The following is a 21,034-nucleotide window of genomic DNA, read 5'->3' on the forward strand; positions in this document are numbered from 1 at the left end:
TTACCATCCTTCTGTTTGGAGGAAAAAGAGGGAGGCTTGCAAGCTGAAGAACACCATCCCAACCTTGAAGCACAGGGGTGGCAGCATCATGTTGTGGGGTGCTTTGCTGCAGGATGGACTGCTGCACTTCACAAAATAGATGGCATCATGAGGAGGGGGAATTATGTGGATATATTGAAGCAACATCTCAAGACATCAGTCAGGAAGTTAAAGCTTGGTCGCAAATGGGTCTTCCGAATGGACAATGACCCCAAGCATACTTCCAAAGTTGTGGCAGTATGGCTTAAGGACCACAAAGTCAAAGTATTGGAGTGGCCATCACAAAGCCCTGACCTCAATCCCATAGAACATTTGTGGGCAGAACTGAAAAAGCGTGTGCAAGCAAGGAGGCCTACAAACCTGACTCAGTTACACCAGCTCTGTAAGGAGGAATGGGCCAAAATTCACCCAACTTATTGTGGGAAGCTTGTGGAAGGCTACCCGAAACATTTGACTCAAGTTAAGCAATTTAAAGGCAATGCTACCAAATACTAATTGAGTGTATGTAAACTTCTGACCCACTGGGAATGTGATGAAAGAAATAAAAGCTGAAATAAATCATTATCTACTATTATTCACATTCACATGATTTCACATTCTTAAAATAAAGTGGTGATCCTAACTGACCTAAGACAGGGAATTCTTACTAGGATTTGTGGAAAAACTGAGTTTAAATGTATTTGGCTAAGGTGTATGTAAACTTCTGACTTCAACTGTATGTATGTGTGTGTGTTCCAGTGTTTCCAATGCCCCGTTTCCCATAGGGAAAAGGCTAGTGTGCCCTACTTTTCTCTGGGGGCCGGCTGGACAGGGCAGACAAGGTGAGGTACATGACGTAGCAGCTGATGATGGAAGCCTGCAGGAGCCCTGAACGGGGCTGTTCTGTAGACAGAGAGCGAGAGGAGAGCTTGAGAACTAAGAACACACACACTTATGAGCTCCTACACACACAAATGGACAAACACACACACAAAGTGGGAGGCCAGGTCGAGAAATCGGCATGACATTCAATACATGGTTAAAACATCCTGGTAAAACCCTGGCATGTATAGACAGAGGTCCCCTAACACAGTTCTGTCTGAACAATGATAGAGAGCAGTAGGAGAGATGACAGGTTAGATTATATGGCATCATCCACACATGGATGTTGGCTCGGCCTGAGATGGAGTAAGTGTTCCCTGCTAAGTACTGGAGGACAGACACACTGCCTGTTTCACATTGGTGGTGGTCTTCCAGGCTGCTGTCAGCTTTAAGTGCTTACTGGATGACACTATGGGTTTGTGTCTGTACTAACCCTTTACTGGGATAAAACACATCCTGATGAAATAATACCATGAGTGTGTGTTCACGTGCGTGTGTGAATCCATTCCAGAGAAAGGGAGTGTGTGTGTATGTGTATGTGTATGCCATGTGCATTAGTGTGTCCATTCGAGAGAAAGGGAGTGTGTGTGTATGTGTATGCCATGTGCATTAATAATAATAATATAATATAATATATGCCATTTAGCAGACGCTTTTATCCAAAGCGACTTACAGTCATGTGTGCATACATTCTACGTATGGGTGGTCCCGGGGATCGAACCCACTACCCTGGCGTTACAAGCGCCATGCTCTACCAACTGAGCTACAGAAGGACCATTAGTGTGTCCACATCTTTGTGTGTGTTTGTACACACATATATGTGTGTGAGAGAGAGCCAGAATGTGTGTGTGCGTGCGACTGCTCACTCTGCTGTACACAGGGCGTGACGGCGATGAAGGACATGATGCCACACAGGGTCAGGTTGGTCCACAGCAGGACCTTGTTGGACTGGCAGGCGGTGGGGTGGGTGTAGTACTTATACATGAAGGTGAAGGCCATGGTGGCGATGCTGTAGAAGAACAGGGTGGCACACATCACCGCCAGGTACCAGCGCTTGTCCTCTGCCGCCCCTGTTAACCTGAGAGGACAATCCAGAAATACACACATCACCATCAACCTGAGAGGAGAATCCAGAAATACACACATCACCATCAACCTGAGAGGACAATCCAGAAATACACACATCACCATCAACCTGAGAGGAGAATCCAGAAATACACACATCACCATCAACCTGAGAGGACAATCCAGAAATACACACATCACCATCAACCTGAGAGGACAATCCAGAAATACACACATCACCATCAACCTGAGAGGAGAATCCAGAAATACACACATCACCATCAACCTGAGAGGAGAATCCAGAAATCACCATCAACAATCCAGAAATCACCATCAACCTGAGAGGAGAATCCAGAAATACACACATCACCATCAACCTGAGAGGAGAATCCAGAAATACACACATCACCATCACCTCAATCCAGAAATACACACATCACCATCAACCTGAGAGAGGACCATCAACCTGAGAGGAGAATCCAGAAATACACACATCACCATCAACCACCATGAGAGGAGAATCCAGAAATACACACATCACCATCAACCTGAGAGGAGAATCCAGAAATACACACATCACCATCAACCTGAGAGGACAATCCAGAAATACACACATCACCATCAACCTGAGAGGACAATCCAGAAATACACACATCACCATCAACCTGAGAGGAGAATCCAGAAATACACACATCACCATCAACCAGAGAGGACAATCCAGAAATACACACATCACCATCAACCTGAGAGGACAATCCAGAAATATCACCATCAATCAACCAGAAATCAACATCAACCTGAGAGGAGAATCCAGAAATACACACATCACCATCAACCTGAGAGGAGAATCCAGAAATACACACATCACCATCAACCTGAGAGGAGAATCCAGAAATACACACATCACCATCAACCTGAGAGGAGAATCCAGAAATACACACATTGATATGTAACTGAGTAACCTAGCGGGTGGTCTAGCGGTCTAAGTCGCTGCCTCCTGAACACAAATACCGCCCCAGATTTCAACGCACGAGCCAAAGCAGTGTTCTAGCCAATTGCTCAATCAAAACCATGGTCTTGGTTAAGGGTCATAGTCACGCAGGGTGACTTGAGTGCCCAATGCTTGTCTGGTGCTGACAATCAGCCAACATACTATAAAACCTAATAACATCATATTAATTGTAGAGTCGTGCAGTTGACTGATGAAAGGTTTATGACACTTAAATACATAAACACATACCCACCAGCAACCATCACTACCATCATAAAGTGCTCATCCAATTGGATCATGACAGATTGATGGATAATAAATTGTTATTAAAATTGTTGTTTAAAATAACATTACGTTGGTAAATTAAAATAACATCTGGATGCTCATTGCCTAATGAGAAATTCGACAGATCCTCTTCTCCTCTCCTCTCTTCCCCATCCTCTCCTCTCCTCTCTTCCCTCTTCTCCTCTCCTCTCCTCTAATCCCTCTCCTCTGTTCTCTCTCCTCTGTTCCCTTTCCTCTCTCCTCTCCTCTATTCCCTCTCCTCTGTTCCCTCTCCTCTCCCCTCTCCTCTGTTCCCTTTCCTCTCTCCTCTCCTCTATTCCCTCTCCTCTGTTCCCTCTCCCCTCTCCTCTGTTCCCTCTCCTCTGTTCCCTTTCCTCTCTCCTCTCCTCTAATCCCTCTCCTCTAATCCCTCTCCTCTGTTCCCTCTCCTCTGTTCCCTCTCCTCTCTCCTCTCCTCTAATCCCTCTCCTCTATTCCCTCTCCCCTCTCCTCTGTTCCCTCTCCTCTGTTCCCTTTCCTCTCTCCTCTCCTCTATTCCCTCTCCTCTGTTCCCTCTCCTCTCTCCTCTCCTCTAATCCCTCTCCTCTATTCCCTCTCCCCTCTCCTCTAATCCCTCTCCTCTGTTCCCTCTCCTCTATTCCCTCTCCCCTCTCCTCTAATCCCTCTCCTCTGTTCCCTCTCCTCTGTTCCCTCTCTCTCTCCTCTCCTCTAATCCCTCTCCTCTATTCCCTCTCCCCTCTCCTCTGTTCCCTCTCCTCTGTTCCCTTTCCTCTCTCCTCTCCTCTATTCCCTCTCCTCTGTTCCCTCTCCTCTCTCCTCTCCTCTAATCCCTCTCCTCTGTTCCCTCTCCTCTCTCCTCTCCTCTAATCCCTCTCCTCTGTTCCCTCTCCTCTCTCCTCTCCTCTATTCCCTCTCCTCTGTTCCCTCTCCTCTCTCCTCTCCTCTAATCCCTCTCCTCTGTTCCCTCTCCTCTCTCCTCTCCTCTAATCCCTCTCCTCTGTTCCCTCTCCTCTGTTCCCTCTCCTCTGTTCCCTCTCCTCTCTCCTCTCCTCTAATCCCTCTCCTCTGTTCCCTCTCCTCTATTCCCTCTCCTCTGTTCCCTCTCCTCTCTCCTCTCCTCTAATCCCTCTCCTCTCTCCTCTCCTCTAATCCCTCTCCTCTGTTCCCTCTCCTCTATTCCCTCTCCTCTGTTCCCTCTCCTCTCTCCTCTCCTCCATTCCCTCTCCTCTATTCCCTCTCCTCTGTTCCCTTTCCTCTCTCCTCTATTCCCTCTCCTCTGTTCTCTCTCCTCTCCTCTGTTCCCTCTCCTCTCTCCTCTCCTCCATTCCCTCTCCTCTATTCCCTCTCCTCTGTTCCCTTTCCTCTCTCCTCTATTCCCTCTCCTCTGTTCCCTCTCCTCTCTCCTCTCCTCTATTCCCTCTCCTCTCTTCCCTCCTCTATTCCCTCTCCTCTCTTCCCTCTTCTCCTCTCCTTTCCTCTAATCCCTCTCCTCTGTTCCCTCTCCTCTCTCCTCTCCTCCATTCCCTCTCCTCTATTCCCTCTCCTCTGTTCCCTTTCCTCTCTCCTCTATTCCCTCTCCTCTGTTCCCTCTCCTCTCTCCTCTCCTCTATTCCCTCTCCTCTCTTCCCTCCTCTATTCCCTCTCCTCTCTTCCCTCTTCTCCTCTCCTTTCCTCTAATCCCTCTCCTCTATTCCCTCTCCTCTCTTCCCTCCTCTATTCCCTCTCCTCTCTTCCCTCTTCTCCTCTCCTTTCCTCTAATCCCTCTCCTCTATTCCCTCTCCTCTCTCCTCTCCTCTAATCCCTCTCCTCTATTCCCTCTCCCCTCTCCTCTGTTCCCTCTCCTCTGTTCCCTTTCCTCTCTCCTCTCCTCTATTCCCTCTCCTCTGTTCCCTCTCCTCTCTCTCTCTCCTCTAATCCCTCTCCTCTGTTCCCTCTCCTCTGTTCCCTCTCCTCTATTCCCTCTCCCCTCTCCTCTGTTCCCTCTCCTCTGTTCCCTTTCCTCTCTCCTCTCCTCTATTCCCTCTCCTCTATTCCCTCTCCCCTCTCCTCTGTTCCCTCTCCTCTGTTCCCTTTCCTCTCTCCTCTCCTCTATTCCCTCTCCTCTGTTCCCTCTCCTCTCTCCTCTCCTCTAATCCCTCTCCTCTGTTCCCTCTCCTATATTCCCTCTCCTCTGTTCCCTCTCCTCTCTCCTCTCCTCTAATCCCTCTCCTCTGTTCTCTCTCCTCTCCTCTGTTCCCTCTCCTCTCTCCTCTCCTCCATTCCCTCTCCTCTATTCCCTCTCCTCTGTTCCCTTTCCTCTCTCCTCTATTCCCTCTCCTCTGTTCCCTCTCCTCTCTCCTCTCCTCTATTCCCTCTCCTCTCTTCCCTCCTCTATTCCCTCTCCTCTCTTCCCTCTTCTCCTCTCCTTTCCTCTAATCCCTCTCCTCTGTTCCCTCTCCTCTCTCCTCTCCTCTATTCCCTCTCCTCTGTTCCCTTTCCTCTCTCCTCTATTCCCTCTCCTCTCTCCTCTCCTCTATTCCCTCTCCTCTGTTCCCTCTCCTCTCTCCTCTCCTCGAATCCCTCTCATCTGTTCCCTCTCCTCTCTCCTCGCCTCTAATCCATCTCCTCTGTTCCCTTTCCTCTCTCCTCTGTTCCCTTTCCTCTCTCCTCTCCTATATTCCCTCTCCTCTGTTCCCTTTCCTCTCTCCTCCTCTATTCCCTCTCCTCTTTTCCCTCTCCTCTCTCCTCTCCTCTGTTCCCTCTCCTCTCTTCCCTCTCCTCTGTTCCCTTTCCTCTCTCCTCTATTCCCTCTCCTCTGTTCCCTCTCCTCTCTCCTATCCTCTATTCCCTCTCCTCTGTTCCCTCTCCTCTCTCCTCTCCTCTATTCCCTCTCCTCTGTTCCCTTATCTCTCTCCTATCCTCTATTCCCTCTCCTCTGTTCCCTCTCCTCTCTCCTCTCCTCTAATCCCTCTCCTCTGTTCCCTCTCCTCTCCTCTCTCCTCTCCTCTGTTCCCTTTCCTCTCTCCTCTATTCCCTTTCCTCTCTCCTCTCCTCTATTCCCTCTCCTCTGTTCCCTCTCCTCTCCTCTATTCCCTCTCCTCTGTTCCCTCTCCTCTATTCCCTCTCCTCTATTCCCTCTCCTCTATTCCCTCTCTTCTCCTTTCTCTTCATTCCCCTTTTCTGAAACTCAATATTTTTCCACTCATAAACCCAGCATCCCTGACCTGCACACCCTGAGAAAGACAGACTCAACAGACAGGGCAGCTGGTTTAGGTCATTGAAAGAGCAGCTGGTTTAGGTCATTGAAAGAGCAGCTGGTTTAGGTCATTGACAGGGCAGGTGGTTTAGGTCAGAGATAGGACAGCTGGTTTAGGTCAGTGTTAGGACAGCTGGTTTAGGTCAGTGATAGGACAGCTGGTTTAGGTCAGTGACAGAGCAGCTGGTTTAGGTCAGTGATAGGACAGCTGGTTTAGGTCAGTGACAGGGCAGCTGGTTTAGGTCAGTGATAGGACAGCTGGTTTAGGTCAGTGACAGGACAGCTGGTTTAGGTCAGTGACAGGGCAGCTGGTTTAGGTTAGTGATAGGACAGCTGGTTTAGGTCAGTGATAGGACAGCTGGTTTAGGTCAGTGACAGGGCAGCTGGTTTAGGTCAGTGATAGGACAGCTGGTTTAGGTCAGTAAAGGATATGTAATTGTGCTGCACTCTTGTGCCCAGACCATGCCTTCTGAACTGCCCTTAAAGTTATATTGCATTGAGTTGAATCATGAGTTACAGACGACCCTGAATGGCAGAAATGGAAACCCTAGCCCACTGCAGCAGCTGCAGAGGAGAGGAGCAGCTCCTAGCTGAAACAGATCAGTACAAGGTAACGTCCAGTCAAACTGCAGCTCCTAGCTGAAACAGATCAGTACAAGGTAACGTCCAGTCAAACTGCAGCTCCTAGCTGAAACAGATCAGTACAAGGTAACGTCCAGTCAAACTGCAGCTCCTAGCTGAAACACATCAGTACAAGGTAACGTCCAGTCAAACTGCAGCTCCTAGCTGAAACAGATCAGTACAAGGTAACGTCCAGTCAAACTGCAGCTCCTAGCTGAAACAGATCAGTACAAGGTAACGTCCAGTCAAACTGCAGCTCCTAGCTGAAACACATCAGTACAAGGTAACGTCCAGTCAAACTGCAGCTCCTAGCTGAAACAGATCAGTACAAGGTAACAGCCAGTCAAACTGCAGCTCCTAGCTGAAACAGATCAGTACAAGGTAACGTCCAGTCAAACTTGCGCTTCTATGGTTGGAGGATGTGGCCTGTCCTTCTCCAGCACAAGGACCCCAGCATCCACCCTCACATCCTCTGCTTCAACTGACAACTACCCAAACTCCATATCACCTCTCATCCCCAACACACCACAAACACACACACACACCTCTCCCTGCTCTCCCTCCCCTCTCACCAGTTCTTGTTCCAGGTGTGGGCAAATGCTGTGATGAGACTGAGCTGGATGAGGATGAAGGCAAATCCTCCCACCACGCCTACGTAGTGCCAGGCTGGGAGAGAGAGAGAGAAATGGAAAGAGAGAGACAGACAGAGAGAAACAGGTTTGCTGTCTAACTCACTTGATGCCCATTCTGAATGTGAGTGTAGTCCAAATGTATGTATACTTTTAAAATTCAATATACATATACGTACCAATCAGAAGTTTGGACACAACACATTCAAGGGTTTTTCTTTGTTTTTACTATTTTCTACTTTGTAGAATATAGTGAAGACATTAAAATAATGAAATAACACATATGGAATCATGTAGTAACACAAAATAAATGTTCAAAAAAATCTAAATATAATCTCTATTTGAGATTATTCAATGTAGCCCCCCTTTGCCTTGATGGCAGCTTTGCACACTCTTGGCATTCTCTCAACCAGCTTCATGATGTTGTCACCTGGAGTGCATTTCAATTAACAGATGTGCCTTGTCAAAAGTTAATTCGTGGAATTTATTACCTTCTTAATGCATTTGTGCCAATCAGTTGTGTTGTGACAAGGTAGGGGTGGTATACACAAGATAGCCCTATTTGGTAAAAGACCAAGTCCATATTATGGCAAGAACAGCTCAAATAAACAAAGAGAAACGACTTTAAGACAAGAAGGTAAAAAAAGTTTCTTCAAGTGCTGTCGCAAAATCCATCAAGCGCTATGATGAAACTGGCTCTGATGAGGCCCGCCACAGGAAAGGAAGACCCAGAGTTGCCTCTGCTGCAGAGGATAAGTACATTTGAGTTTACCAGCCTCAGAAATTGCAGCCCAAATAAATGCTTCACAGAGTTCAAGTAACAGACACATCTCAACATCAACTGTTCAGAGGTGACTGCGTGAATCAGGCCTTCATGGTCGAATTTCTGCAAAGAAACCACTACTAAAGGACACCAATAATAAGAGACTTGATTGAGCCGAGAAACACGAGCGAATGGACATTGGACCGGTGAAAATATATCCTTTGGTCTGATGAGTCCAAATTTGAGATTTTTGGTTCCAATCGCTGTGTCTTTGTGAGACACAGAGTAGGTGAATGGATGATCTCTGCATGTGTGGTTCCCACCATGAAGCATGGAGGAGGAGGTGTGATGGTGTTGGGGTGTTTTGCTGTTGACACTGTCAGTGATTTATTAAGAATTCAAAGCACACTTAACCAGCATGGCTACCACAGCATTCTGCAGCGATTCGCCATCCCACCTGGTTTGCACTTAGTGGAACTATCATTTGTTTTTCAACAGGACAATCACCCAGCAGCAACAAAATTGACATGGTTTGGGATGAGTTGAACTGCAGAGTGAAGGAAAAGCAGCCAACAAGTGCTCAGCATATGTGGGAACTCCTTCAATACTGTTGTAAACCATTCTTCATGAAGCTGGTTGAGAGAATGCCAAGAGTGTGCAAAGCTGTCATCAAGGCAAAGGTTGGCGACTTTGAAGAATTTAAAACATATTTAGATTTGTTTTTTAAAAAATTTGGTTACTACATGATTCCATATGTGTTATTTCATAGTTTTGATGTCTTCACTATTCTACAATGTAGAAAATAGTTTTAAAAAATAAAGATAAACCCTTGAATGAGCAGGTGTGTCCAAACTTTTGACTGGTACTGTATATGAGAGTGTTTTCCTATGTGTATGTTGCAAAACACAGTTCCTCATCAAGAATAACATACTGTAGTCATCTATTAAATAATGAACTTATAGCACAGAAGATTCTGAGGCAGAGGAACAGCCATAAAGCGTGTAGGATATGAAATCAGTTACTGTGTCACGATGAGATTTACTGCTGCTAGCACAACACTATCCAACCACAGAGACATTTATGGTGGCTTGACTGCAGGGTGAATCTCGTGAGATGATGAGTAGGTCTACAGTGCCCCCTATCGGTATTAAAACATAACAGCACCTATTGCCTTCAGCTAGGGCAATTCTGTGTTGAAAGTTTAGCAATGTATTCTAAGAGGGAATCTTGATTGTGTGTTCAGGCTGCTCACCATGCAGGAAGGACTCAGTAGGGATGAAGAAGGCAGCAGTACACATCCCAAGCAGGGTGATGAACTTCAGAAACCAGAACCTGCATTAGGACCAGAGAGGACCAGTTATATGGTTGTATAACTAACATTCGCATAATAACATGTTTTTTATATGTTTGTTTGAAACCACCTAGGGACAACTACCCCCCTACAATATATACCCCTACATACAGAGGACGTGCAGACGAAGAGCATCTTCGTTAAGAAGCTGCATTTATTTATTATTTCACCTTTATTTAACCAGGTAGGCAAGTTGAGAACAAGTTCTCATTTACAATTGCGACCTGGCCAAGATAAAGCAAAGCAGTTCGACAGATACAATGACACAGAGTTACACATGGAGTAAAACAAACATACAGTCAATAATACAGTATAAACAAGTCTATATACGATGTGAGCAAATGAGGTGAGATAAGGGAGGTAAAGGCAAAAAAGGCCATGGTGGCAAAGTAAATACAATATAGCAAGTAAAACACTGGAATGGTAGTTTTGCAATGGAAGAATGTGCAAAGTAGAAATCAAAATAATGGGGTGCAAAGGAGCAAAATAAATAAATAAATTAAATACAGTTGGGAAAGAGGTAGTTGACATGGAGCCAGTGGGTTTGGCGACGAGTATGAAGCGAGGGCCAGCCAACGAGAGCGTACAGGTCGCAATGGTGGGTAGTTTATGGGGCTTTGGTGACAAAACGGATTGCACTGTGATAGACTGCATCCAATTTGTTGAGTAGGGTATTGGAGGCTATTTTGTAAATGACATCGCCAAAGTCGAGGATTGGTAGGATGGTCAGTTTTACAAGGGTATGTTTGGCAGCATGAGTGAAGGATGCTTTGTTGCGAAATAGGAAGCCAATTATAGATTTAACTTTGGATTGGAGATGTTTGATATGGGTCTGGAAGGAGAGTTTACAGTCTAACCAGACACCTAAGTATGTGTAGTTGTCCACGTATTCTAAGTCCGAGCCGTCCAGAGTAGTGATGTTGGACAGGCGGGTAGGTGCAGGTAGCGGTCGGTTGAAGAGCATGCATTTAGTTTTACTTGTATTTAAGAGCAATTGGAGGCCACGGAAGGAGAGTTGTATGGCATTGAAGCTTGCCTAGAGGGTTGTTAACACAGTGTCCAAAGAAGGGCCAGAAGTATACAGAATGGTGTCGTCTGCGTAGAGGTGGATCAGAGACTCACCAGCAGCAAGAGCGACCTCATTGATGTATACAGAGAAGAGAGTCGGTCCAAGAATTGAACCCTGTGGCACCCCCATAGAGACTGCCAGAGGTACGGACAGCAGACCCTCCGATTTGACACACTGAACTCTATCAGAGAAGTAGTTGGTGAACCAGGCGAGGCAATCATTTGAGAAACCAAGGCTGTCGAGTCTGCCGATGAGGATGTGGTGATTGACAGAGTCGAAAGCCTTGGCCAGATCAATGAATACGGCTGCACAGTAATGTTTCTTATCGATGGCGGTTAAGATATCGTTTAGGACCTTGAGCGTGGCTGAGGTGCACCCATGACCAGCTCTGAAACCAGATTTCATAGCAGAGAAGGTATGGTGAGATTCAAAATGGTCAGTAATCTGTTTGTTGACTTGGCTTTCGAAGACCGTAGAACCCACCTAGAGCCCGTCACTGCTCTAATTACCCCCCTAGAGCGCATCACTGCTCTAATTAACCCCCTAGAGCGCGTCACTGCTCTAATTAACCCCCCTAGAGTGCGTCACTGCTCTAATTAACCCCCTAGAGCGCGTCACTGCTCTAATCAACCCCCCTAGAGCGTGTCACTGCTCTAATTACCCCCTAGAGCGCGTCACTGCTCCAATTACCCCCTAGAGCGTGTCACTGCTCTAATTAACCCCCTAGAGCGCGTCACTGCTCTAATTAACCCCCTAGAGCGCGTCACTGCTCTAATCAACCCCCTAGAGCGTGTCACTGCTCTAATTACCCCCCAGAGCGCATCACTGCTCTAATTAACCCCCTAGAGCGCGTCACTGCTCTAATTACCCCCCTAGAGCGCGTCACTGCTCTAATCAACCCCCTAGAGCGTGTTACTGCTCTAATCAACCCCCCTAGAGCGTGTCACTGCTCTAATCAACCCCCCTTGAGCGTGTCACTGCTCTAATCAACCCCCTAGAGCGTGTCACTGCTCTTATCATCCCCCTAGAGCGTGTAAACCCGCCTAGAGCATGTCACTGCTCTAATCAACCCCCTAGAGCGTGTCACTGCTCTAATCAACCCCCTAGAGCTTGTCACTGCTCTAATCAACCCCCTAGAGCGTGTCACTGCTCTAATCAACCCCCTAGAGCGTGTCACTGCTCTAATCAACCCCCTAGAGCGTGTCACTGCTCTAATCAACCCCCCTAGAGCGTGTCACTGCTCTAATCAACCCCCCTAGAGTGTGTCACTGCTCTAATCAATAGCACAGCAGTGGACAGTATCACAAGCTGGTTAAAAAGGACACTGGTGCATTGGTCAGGCAGGTGAGGAATAGGCCCACGTAGCCTCAAATAGACGTGTTGATATTGACGTTAATACTGTACTAGTGGGAGGGGTGTTACACGATGTATTAGCACAAAACACCTTAAAGGGGTATTACAGGTAGAACGCAAACTTTCATTCATATATATGCCATGGTAGTTCTCCTACGTCTCCCCAATATAAATTAACCTTCAGGGCTACTGCTGACCCATTGTGGATGAGCGCTCTGAAGTCCTGGCTGGACTTGACATCGATGAGGAACAGCGCCATCATCAGGTAGAAGCAGGCAGTGCCGAAGCAGACCCTGTAGACCGCTGAGTAGCCAACCAGCATCTCACAGTGCCCTCCGCCATGGGCCTGGTCACACACCATGTTGAAGAAAGGCACCTGAAACACACAAACACACTCTGTTATGGTGTGTGTGTGTGTGTGTGTGTGTGTGTGTGTGTGTGTGTGTGTGTGTGTGTGTGTGTGTGTGTGTGTGTGTGTGTGTGTGTGTGTGTGTGTGTGTGTGTGTGTGTGTGTGTGTGTGTGTGTGTGTGTGTGTGTGTGTGTGTCCGTTTGTGTGTGCCCATTTGTGAGCGTGTGTGTGCGTGTGTATCTCTCTTTTTAAGTGTGTGTGTGTACATGCATGTACAGTATGTGTGTGTAACCTAGAGGTTAGTGAGTGGAAGCCTCCAGGCCTTTCTCTGTCTGTCTTTGGGAGGAAAATAGCGTACTGAAATGATCCTGCAGCCTACTGCATGTATCCTTAGCATAGTGATTAATTAGACAGTTATTGAATGTGACATGACACAACTAACAGAAGCAGTATTCTCATTGGCACACATTATGAGTGGATTTACACCACAAAAAGTGACAGGGAGAGAGTAGGTATGCATCCCAAATGGCACTCTATTCCCTACATAGTGCACTACCATGGGCCCTGGTCAAAAGCACTAGTAATCTATGGCAATCTACCGTAATTTTGGTCATTTATACTTGAATAACTTTTACAAAATGTATTCATATATATAGTTTTTTTATACATCTGTGTCCATATTGTTCATGAGTTTCTAGTGGATAGACATACGGTTCAAGAGAAAATAGCCTAAATTAATGGGAAAAGCATCTAACCAACAATGGCATTATTTGTAATTAATTCTGCAACTCTTCCAACTGTTTACTTTATTCACACCTGCCACCAGTTTGATGCCAAAACACAAATACATACTGACATAGTCAAATAAATAGAGGTGTGTAAACACAAATACATACTGACATAGTCAAATAAATAGAGGTGTGTAAACACAAATACATACTGACATAGTCAAATAAATAGAGGTGTGTAAACACAAATACATACTGACATAGTCAAATAAATAGAGGTGTGTAAAAACAAATACAAAGGATATTTCATGCATGACCCATGTTAAACACTAATGGTTTTCACTAAGTTGATGGTTTATATTTGGGATCATGTTTTACAGCTTTGTTGTTCTATTTCTTATTTGAAAATCATCTTCTTTAATTCATTCGTAACTGTTACGCGATAAGGCCACAGAGGGCCGGAGATCATTACAGACACCTGTAGTACCCAAAAGGCCCACTTACATGTCTTGTGATAGATTATATCAAATCCTTGAAAGATACCAAAATTCTGGTAGTTCACTAATAAACTCTGAAAGTTTCCAGTGACATACCCTCCCTTTGCAACCCTACTTCTTACTGACTCTTTTTGTGTGTGGATGGGACCAACACTACCTGGTGAAACGTACTTAACCTACTACATACACTTGCCTGATATCCAAACGGGAATCCATGTTCTGTTTCTCTCCTAAATGTTTCACTACTACACATTCAAGAAATCAGTCTGGCCCTGGGATGGCACACATAAGACTGGCTCTGGGATGGCACACATAAGACTGGCCCTGGGATGGCACACATAAGACTGGCCCTGGGATGGCACACATAAGACTGACCCTGGGATGGCACACATGAGACTGGCCCTGGGATGGCACACATAAGACGTGGGATGGCACACATAAGACGTGGGATGGCACACATAAGACTGGCCCTGGGATGGCACATAAGACTGGCCCTGGGGCATAAGACTGGCCCTGGGATGGCACACATAAGACTGGCCCTGTGATGGCACACATAAGACTGGCCCTGGAATGGCACACATAAGACTGGCCCTGGGATGGCACACATAAGACTGACCATGGGATGGCACACATAAGACTGGCCCTGGGATGGCACACATAAGACTGGCCCTGGGATGGCACACATAAGACTGGCCCTGGGATGGCACACATAAGACTGACCCTGGGATGGCACACATGAGACTGGCCCTGGGATGGCACACATAAGACGTGGGATGGCACACATAAGACGTGGGATGGCACACATAAGACTGGCCCTGGGATGGCACACATAAGGCTGGCCCTGGGATGGCACACATAAGACGTGTGATGGCACACATAAGACTGGCCCTGGAATGGCACACATAAGACTGGCCCTGGGATGGCACACATAAGACTGACCATGGGATGGCACACATAAGACTGGCCCTGGGATGGCACACATAAGACTGGCCCTGGGATGGCACACATAAGACTGGCCCTGGGATGGCACACATAAGACTGGCCCTGGGATGGCACACATAAGACTGGCCCTGGGATGGCACACATAAGACTGGCCTGGGGGACACATAAGACTGGCCCTGGGATGGCACACATAAGACTGGCCCTGTGATGGCACACATAAGACTGGCCCTGTGATGGCACACATAAGACTGGCCCTGCGATGGCACACATAAGACTCGCCCTTGGATGGCACACATAAGACTGGCCCTGGGATGGCACACATAAGACTGGCCCTTGGATGGCACACATAAGACTGGCCATGGGATGGCACACATAAGAGTGGCCCTGGGATGGCACACATAAGACTGGCCCTGGGATGGCACACATAAGACTGGCCCTGGGATGGCACACATAAGGCTGGCCCTGGGACGGCACACATAAGACGTGTGATGGCACACATAAGACTGGCCCTGGAATGGCACACATAAGACTGGCCCTGGGATGGCACACATAAGACTGACCATGGGATGGCACACATAAGACTGGCCCTGGGATGGCACACATAAGACTGGCCCTGGGATGGCACACATAAGACTGGCCCTGGGATGGCACACATAAGACTGGCCCTGGGATGGCACACATAAGACTGGCCCAGGGATGGCACACATAAGACTGGCCCTGGGATGGCACACATAAGACTGGCCCTGTGATGGCACACATAAGACTGGCCCTGTGATGGCACACATAAGACTGGCCCTGGGATGGCACACATAAGACTCGCCCTTGGATGGCACACATAAGACTGGCCCTGGGATGGCACACATAAGACTGGCCCTTGGATGGCACACATAAGACTGGCCCTTGGATGGCACACATAAGACTGGCCCTTGGATGGCACACATAAGACTGGCCCTTGGATGGCACACATAAGACTGGCCCTTGGATGGCACACATAAGACTGGCCCTGGGATGGCACACATAAGACTGGCCCTGGGATGGCACACATAAGACTGGCCCTGGGATGGCACACATAAGACTGGCCCTGGGATGGCACACATAAGACTGGCCCTGTGATGGCACACATAAGACTGGCCCTGTGATGGCACACATAAGACTGGCCCTGGGATGGCACACATAAGACTCGCCCTTGGATGGCACACATAAGACTGGCCCTGAGATGGCACACATAAGACTGGCCCTGGGATGGCACACATAAGACTGGCCCTGGAATGGCACACATAAGACGTGGGATGGCACACATAAGACTGGCCATGAGATGGCACACATAAGATGTGGGATGGCACACATAAGACTGGCCCTGGGATGGCACACAAGACGTGGGATGGCAAACATAAGACGTGGGATGGCACACATAAGACTGGCCCTGGGATGGCACACATAAGACATGGGATGGCACACACAAGACGTGGGATGGCACACATAAGACTGGCCCTGGGATGGCACACATAAGACGTGGGATGGCACACATAAGACTGGCCCTGGGATGGCACACATAAGACGTGGGATGGCACACATAAGGCGTGGGATGGCACACATAAGACGTGGGATGGCACACATAAGACGTGGGATGGCACACATAAGGCGTGGGATGGCACACATAAGACGTGGGATGGCACACATAAGACGTGGGATGGCACACATAAGACTGGCCCTAGGATGGCACACATAAGACTGGCCCTGGGATGGCAGATATAAGACTGGCCCTGGGATGACACACATAAGACTGGCCCTGGGATGGCACACATAAGACGTGGGATGGCACATATAAGACTGGCCCTGGGATGGCACACATAAGACTGGCCCTGGGATGGCAGACATAAGACTGGCCCTGGGATGACACACATAAGACTGGCCCTGGGATGGCACACATAAGACGTGGGATGGCACACATAAGACTGGCCCTGGAATGGCACACATAAGACTGGCCCCGGGATGGCACACATAAGACTGGCCCTGGGATGGCACACATAAGAGTGGCCCTGGGATGGCACACATAAGACTGGCCCTGGGATGGCACACATAAGACTGGCCCTGGGATGGCACACATAAGACTGGCCCTGGGATGGCACACATAAGACTGGCCCTGGCACACATAAGATGGCACACATAAGACTGGCCCTGGGATGGCACACATAAGACGTGGGATGGCACACATAAGACTGGCCCTGGGATGGCATACATAAGACTGGCCCTGGGATGGCACACATAAGACTGGCCCTGGGATGGCACACATAAGACTGGCCCTGGGATGGCACACATAAGACTGGCCCTGGGATGGCACACATAAGACTGGCCCTGGGATGGCACACATAAGACTGGCCCTGGGATGGCACACATAAGACTGGCCCTGGGATGGCACACATAAGATGGCCCTGGGATGGCACACATAAGACTGGCCCTGGGATGGCACACATAAGACTGGCCCTGGGATGGCACACATAAGACTGGCCCTGGGATGGCACACATAAGACTGGCCCTTGGATGGCACACATAAGACTGGCCCTGGGATGGCACACATAAGACTGGCCCTGGGATGGCACACATAAGACTGGCCCTGGGATGGCACACATAAGACTGGCCCTGGGATGGCACACATAAGACGTGGGATGGCACACATAAGACTGGCCCTGGGATGGCACACATAAGACGTGGGATGGCACACATAAGATGTGGGATGGCACACATAAGACGTGGGATGGCACACATAAGACGTGGGATGGCACACATAAGACGTGGGATGGCACACATAAGACTGGCCCTGGGATGGCACACATAAGACTGGCCCTGGGATGGCACACAAGACTGGCCCTGGGATGGCACACATAAGACTGGCCCTGGGATGGCACACATAAGACTGGCCCTTGGATGGCACACATAAGACTGGCCCTGGGATGGCACACATAAGACTGGCCCTGGGATGGCACACATAAGACTGGCCCTGGGATGGCACACATAAGACTGGCCCTAGGATGGCACACATAAGACTGGCCCTGGGATGGCAGATATAAGACTGGCCCTGGGATGGCACACATAAGACGTGGGATGGCACATATAAGACTGGCCCTGGGATGGCACACATAAGACTGGCCCTGGGATGGCACACATAAGACTGGCCCTGGGATAACACACATAAGACTGGCCCTGGGATGGCACACATAAGACGTGGGATGGCACACATAAGGCTGGCCCTGGGATGGCACACATAAGACTGGCCATGGGATGGCACACATAAGAGTGGCCCTGGGATGGCACACATAAGACTGGCCCTGGGATGGCACACATAAGACTGGCCCTGGGATGGCACACATAAGACTGGCCCTGGGATGGCACACATAAGACTGGCCCTGAGATGGCACACATAAGACTGGCCCTGGGATGGCACACATAAGACGTGGGATGGCACACATAAGACTGGCCCTGGGATGGCACACATAAGACTGGCCCTGGGATGGCACACATAAGACTGGCCCTGGGATGGCACACATAAGACTGGCCCTTGGATGGCACACATAAGACTGGCCCTGGGATGGCTCACATAAGACTGGCCCTGGGATGGCACACATAAGACTGGCCCTGGAATGGCACACATAAGATGTGGGATGGCACCATAAGACTGGCGCTAGGATGGCACACATAAGACGTGGGATGGCACACATAAGACGTGGGATGGCACACATAAGACTGGCCCTGGGATGGCACCCATAAGACGTGGGATGACACACATAAGACGTGGGATGGCACACAAAAGACGTGGGATGGCACACATAAGACGTGGGATGGCACACCTAAGACGTGGGATGGCACACATAAGACTGGCCCTGGGATGGCACACATAAGACGTGGGATGGCACACATAAGACTGGCCCTGGGATGGCACACATAAGACTGGCCCTGGGATGGCACACATAAGACGTGGGATGGCACACATAAGACTGGCCCTGGGATGGCACACATAAGACTGGCCCTGGGATGGCACACATAAGACTGGCCCTGGGATGGCACACATAAGACTGGCCCTTGGATGGCACACATAAGACTGGCCCTGGGATGGCACACATAAGACTGGCCCTGGGATGGCACACATAAGACGTGGGATGGCACACATAAGACTGGCCCTGGGATGGCACACATAAAACGTGGGATGGCACACATAAGATGTGGGATGGCACACATAAGACGTGGGATGGCACACATAAGACGTGGGATGGCACACATAAGACGTGGGATGGCACACATAAGACTGGCCCTGGGATGGCACACATAAGACTGGCCCTGGGATGGCACACAAGACTGGCCCTGGGATGGCACACATAAGACTGGCCCTGGGATGGCACACATAAGACTGGCCCTTGGATGGCACACATAAGACTGGCCCTGGGATGGCACACATAAGACTGGCCCTGGGATGGCACACATAAGACTGGCCCTGGGATGGCACACATAAGACGTGGGATGGCACACATAAGACTGGCCCTGGGATGGCACACATAAGACTGGCCCTGGGATGGCACACATAAGACTGGCCCTGGGATGGCCCTGGGATGGCACACATAAGACTGGCCCTGGGATGGCACACATAAGACTGGCCCTGGGATGGCACACATAAGACTGGCCCTTGGATGGCACACATAAGACTGGCCCTGGGATGGCACACATAAGACTGGCCCTGGGATGGCACACATAAGACGTGGGATGGCACACATAAGACTGGCCCTGGGATGGCACACATAAGACGTGGGATGGCACACATAAGATGTGGGATGGCACACATAAGACGTGGGATGGCACACATAAGATGTGGGATGGCACACATAAGACGTGGGATGGACATAAGACTGGCCCTGGGATGGCACACATAAGACTGGCCCTGGGATGGCACACAAGACTGGCCCTGGGATGGCACACATAAGACTGGCCCTGGGATGGCACACATAAGACTGGCCCTGGATGGCACACATAAGACTGGCCCTGGGATGGCACACATAAGACTGGCCCTGGGATGGCACACATAAGACTGGCCCTGGGATGGCACACATAAGACTGGCCCTAGGATGGCACACATAAGACTGGCCCTGGGATGGCAGATATAAGACTGGCCCTGGGATGGCACACATAAGACGTGGGATGGCACATATAAGACTGGCCCTGGGATGGCACACATAAGACTGGCCCTGGGATGGCAGACATAAGACTGGCCCTGGGATGACACACATAAGACTGGCCCTGGGATGGCACACATAAGACGTGGGATGGCACACATAAGGCTGGCCCTGGGATGGCACACATAAGACTGGCCATGGGATGGCACACATAAGAGTGGCCCTGGGATGGCACACATAAGACTGGCCCTGGGATGGCACACATAAGACTGGCCCTGGGATGGCACACATAAGACTGGCCCTGGGATGGCACACATAAGACTGGCCCTGAGATGGCACACATAAGACTGGCCCTGGGATGGCACACATAAGACGTGGGATGGCACACATAAGACTGGCCCTGGGATGGCACACATAAGACTGGCCCTGGGATGGCACACATAAGACTGGCCCTGGGATGGCACACATAAGACTGGCCCTTGGATGGCACACATAAGACTGGCCCTGGGATGGCACACATAAGACTGGCCCTGGGATGGCACACATAAGACTGGCCCTGGGATGGCACACATAAGACTGGCCCTGGGATGGCACACATAAGACTGGCCCTGGGATGGCACACATAAGACTGGCCCTGGGATGGCACACATAAGACGTGGGATGGCACACATAAGACTGGCCCTGGGATGGCACACATAAGACGTGGGATGGCACACATAAGACGTGGGATGGCACACATAAGACGTGGGATGGCACACATAAGACGTGGGATGGCACACATAAGACTGGCCCTGGGATGGCACACATAAGACTGGCCCTGGGATGGCACACAAGACTGGCCCTGGGATGGCACACATAAGACTGGCCCTGGGATGGCACACATAAGACTGGCCCTTGGATGGCACACATAAGACTGGCCCTGGGATGGCACACATAAGACTGGCCCTGGGATGGCACACATAAGACTGGCCCTGGGATGGCACACATAAGACTGGCCCTAGGATGGCACACATAAGACTGGCCCTGGGATGGCAGATATAAGACTGGCCCTGGGATGGCACACATAAGACGTGGGATGGCACATATAAGACTGGCC

At 49.4% G+C, this 21,034-nt stretch overlaps 1 protein-coding gene across 2 annotated transcripts in view; it reads right to left on the reverse strand.

Moving 5' to 3' along the window:
- The window catches only part of serinc4 (serine incorporator 4), a 57,314-nt gene that overhangs the window by 20,288 nt on the left and 15,992 nt on the right, over positions 1-21,034 (reverse strand). For both annotated transcript variants that reach the window (XM_046333044.1, XM_046333043.1), the window contains exons 3-7: positions 12,460-12,638; positions 9,742-9,821; positions 7,670-7,763; positions 1,767-1,978; positions 826-921 (exon numbers count right to left, since the gene is read on the reverse strand). In XM_046333044.1, the coding sequence (XP_046189000.1) occupies positions 826-921; positions 1,767-1,978; positions 7,670-7,763; positions 9,742-9,821; positions 12,460-12,638 (661 nt within the window). The remainder of the gene's footprint in view (positions 1-825; positions 922-1,766; positions 1,979-7,669; positions 7,764-9,741; positions 9,822-12,459; positions 12,639-21,034) is intronic.

This window comes from Oncorhynchus gorbuscha, unplaced genomic scaffold, assembly GCF_021184085.1.
Source record: "Oncorhynchus gorbuscha isolate QuinsamMale2020 ecotype Even-year unplaced genomic scaffold, OgorEven_v1.0 Un_scaffold_333, whole genome shotgun sequence".
Taxonomy (NCBI): Eukaryota; Metazoa; Chordata; class Actinopteri; order Salmoniformes; family Salmonidae; genus Oncorhynchus; species Oncorhynchus gorbuscha.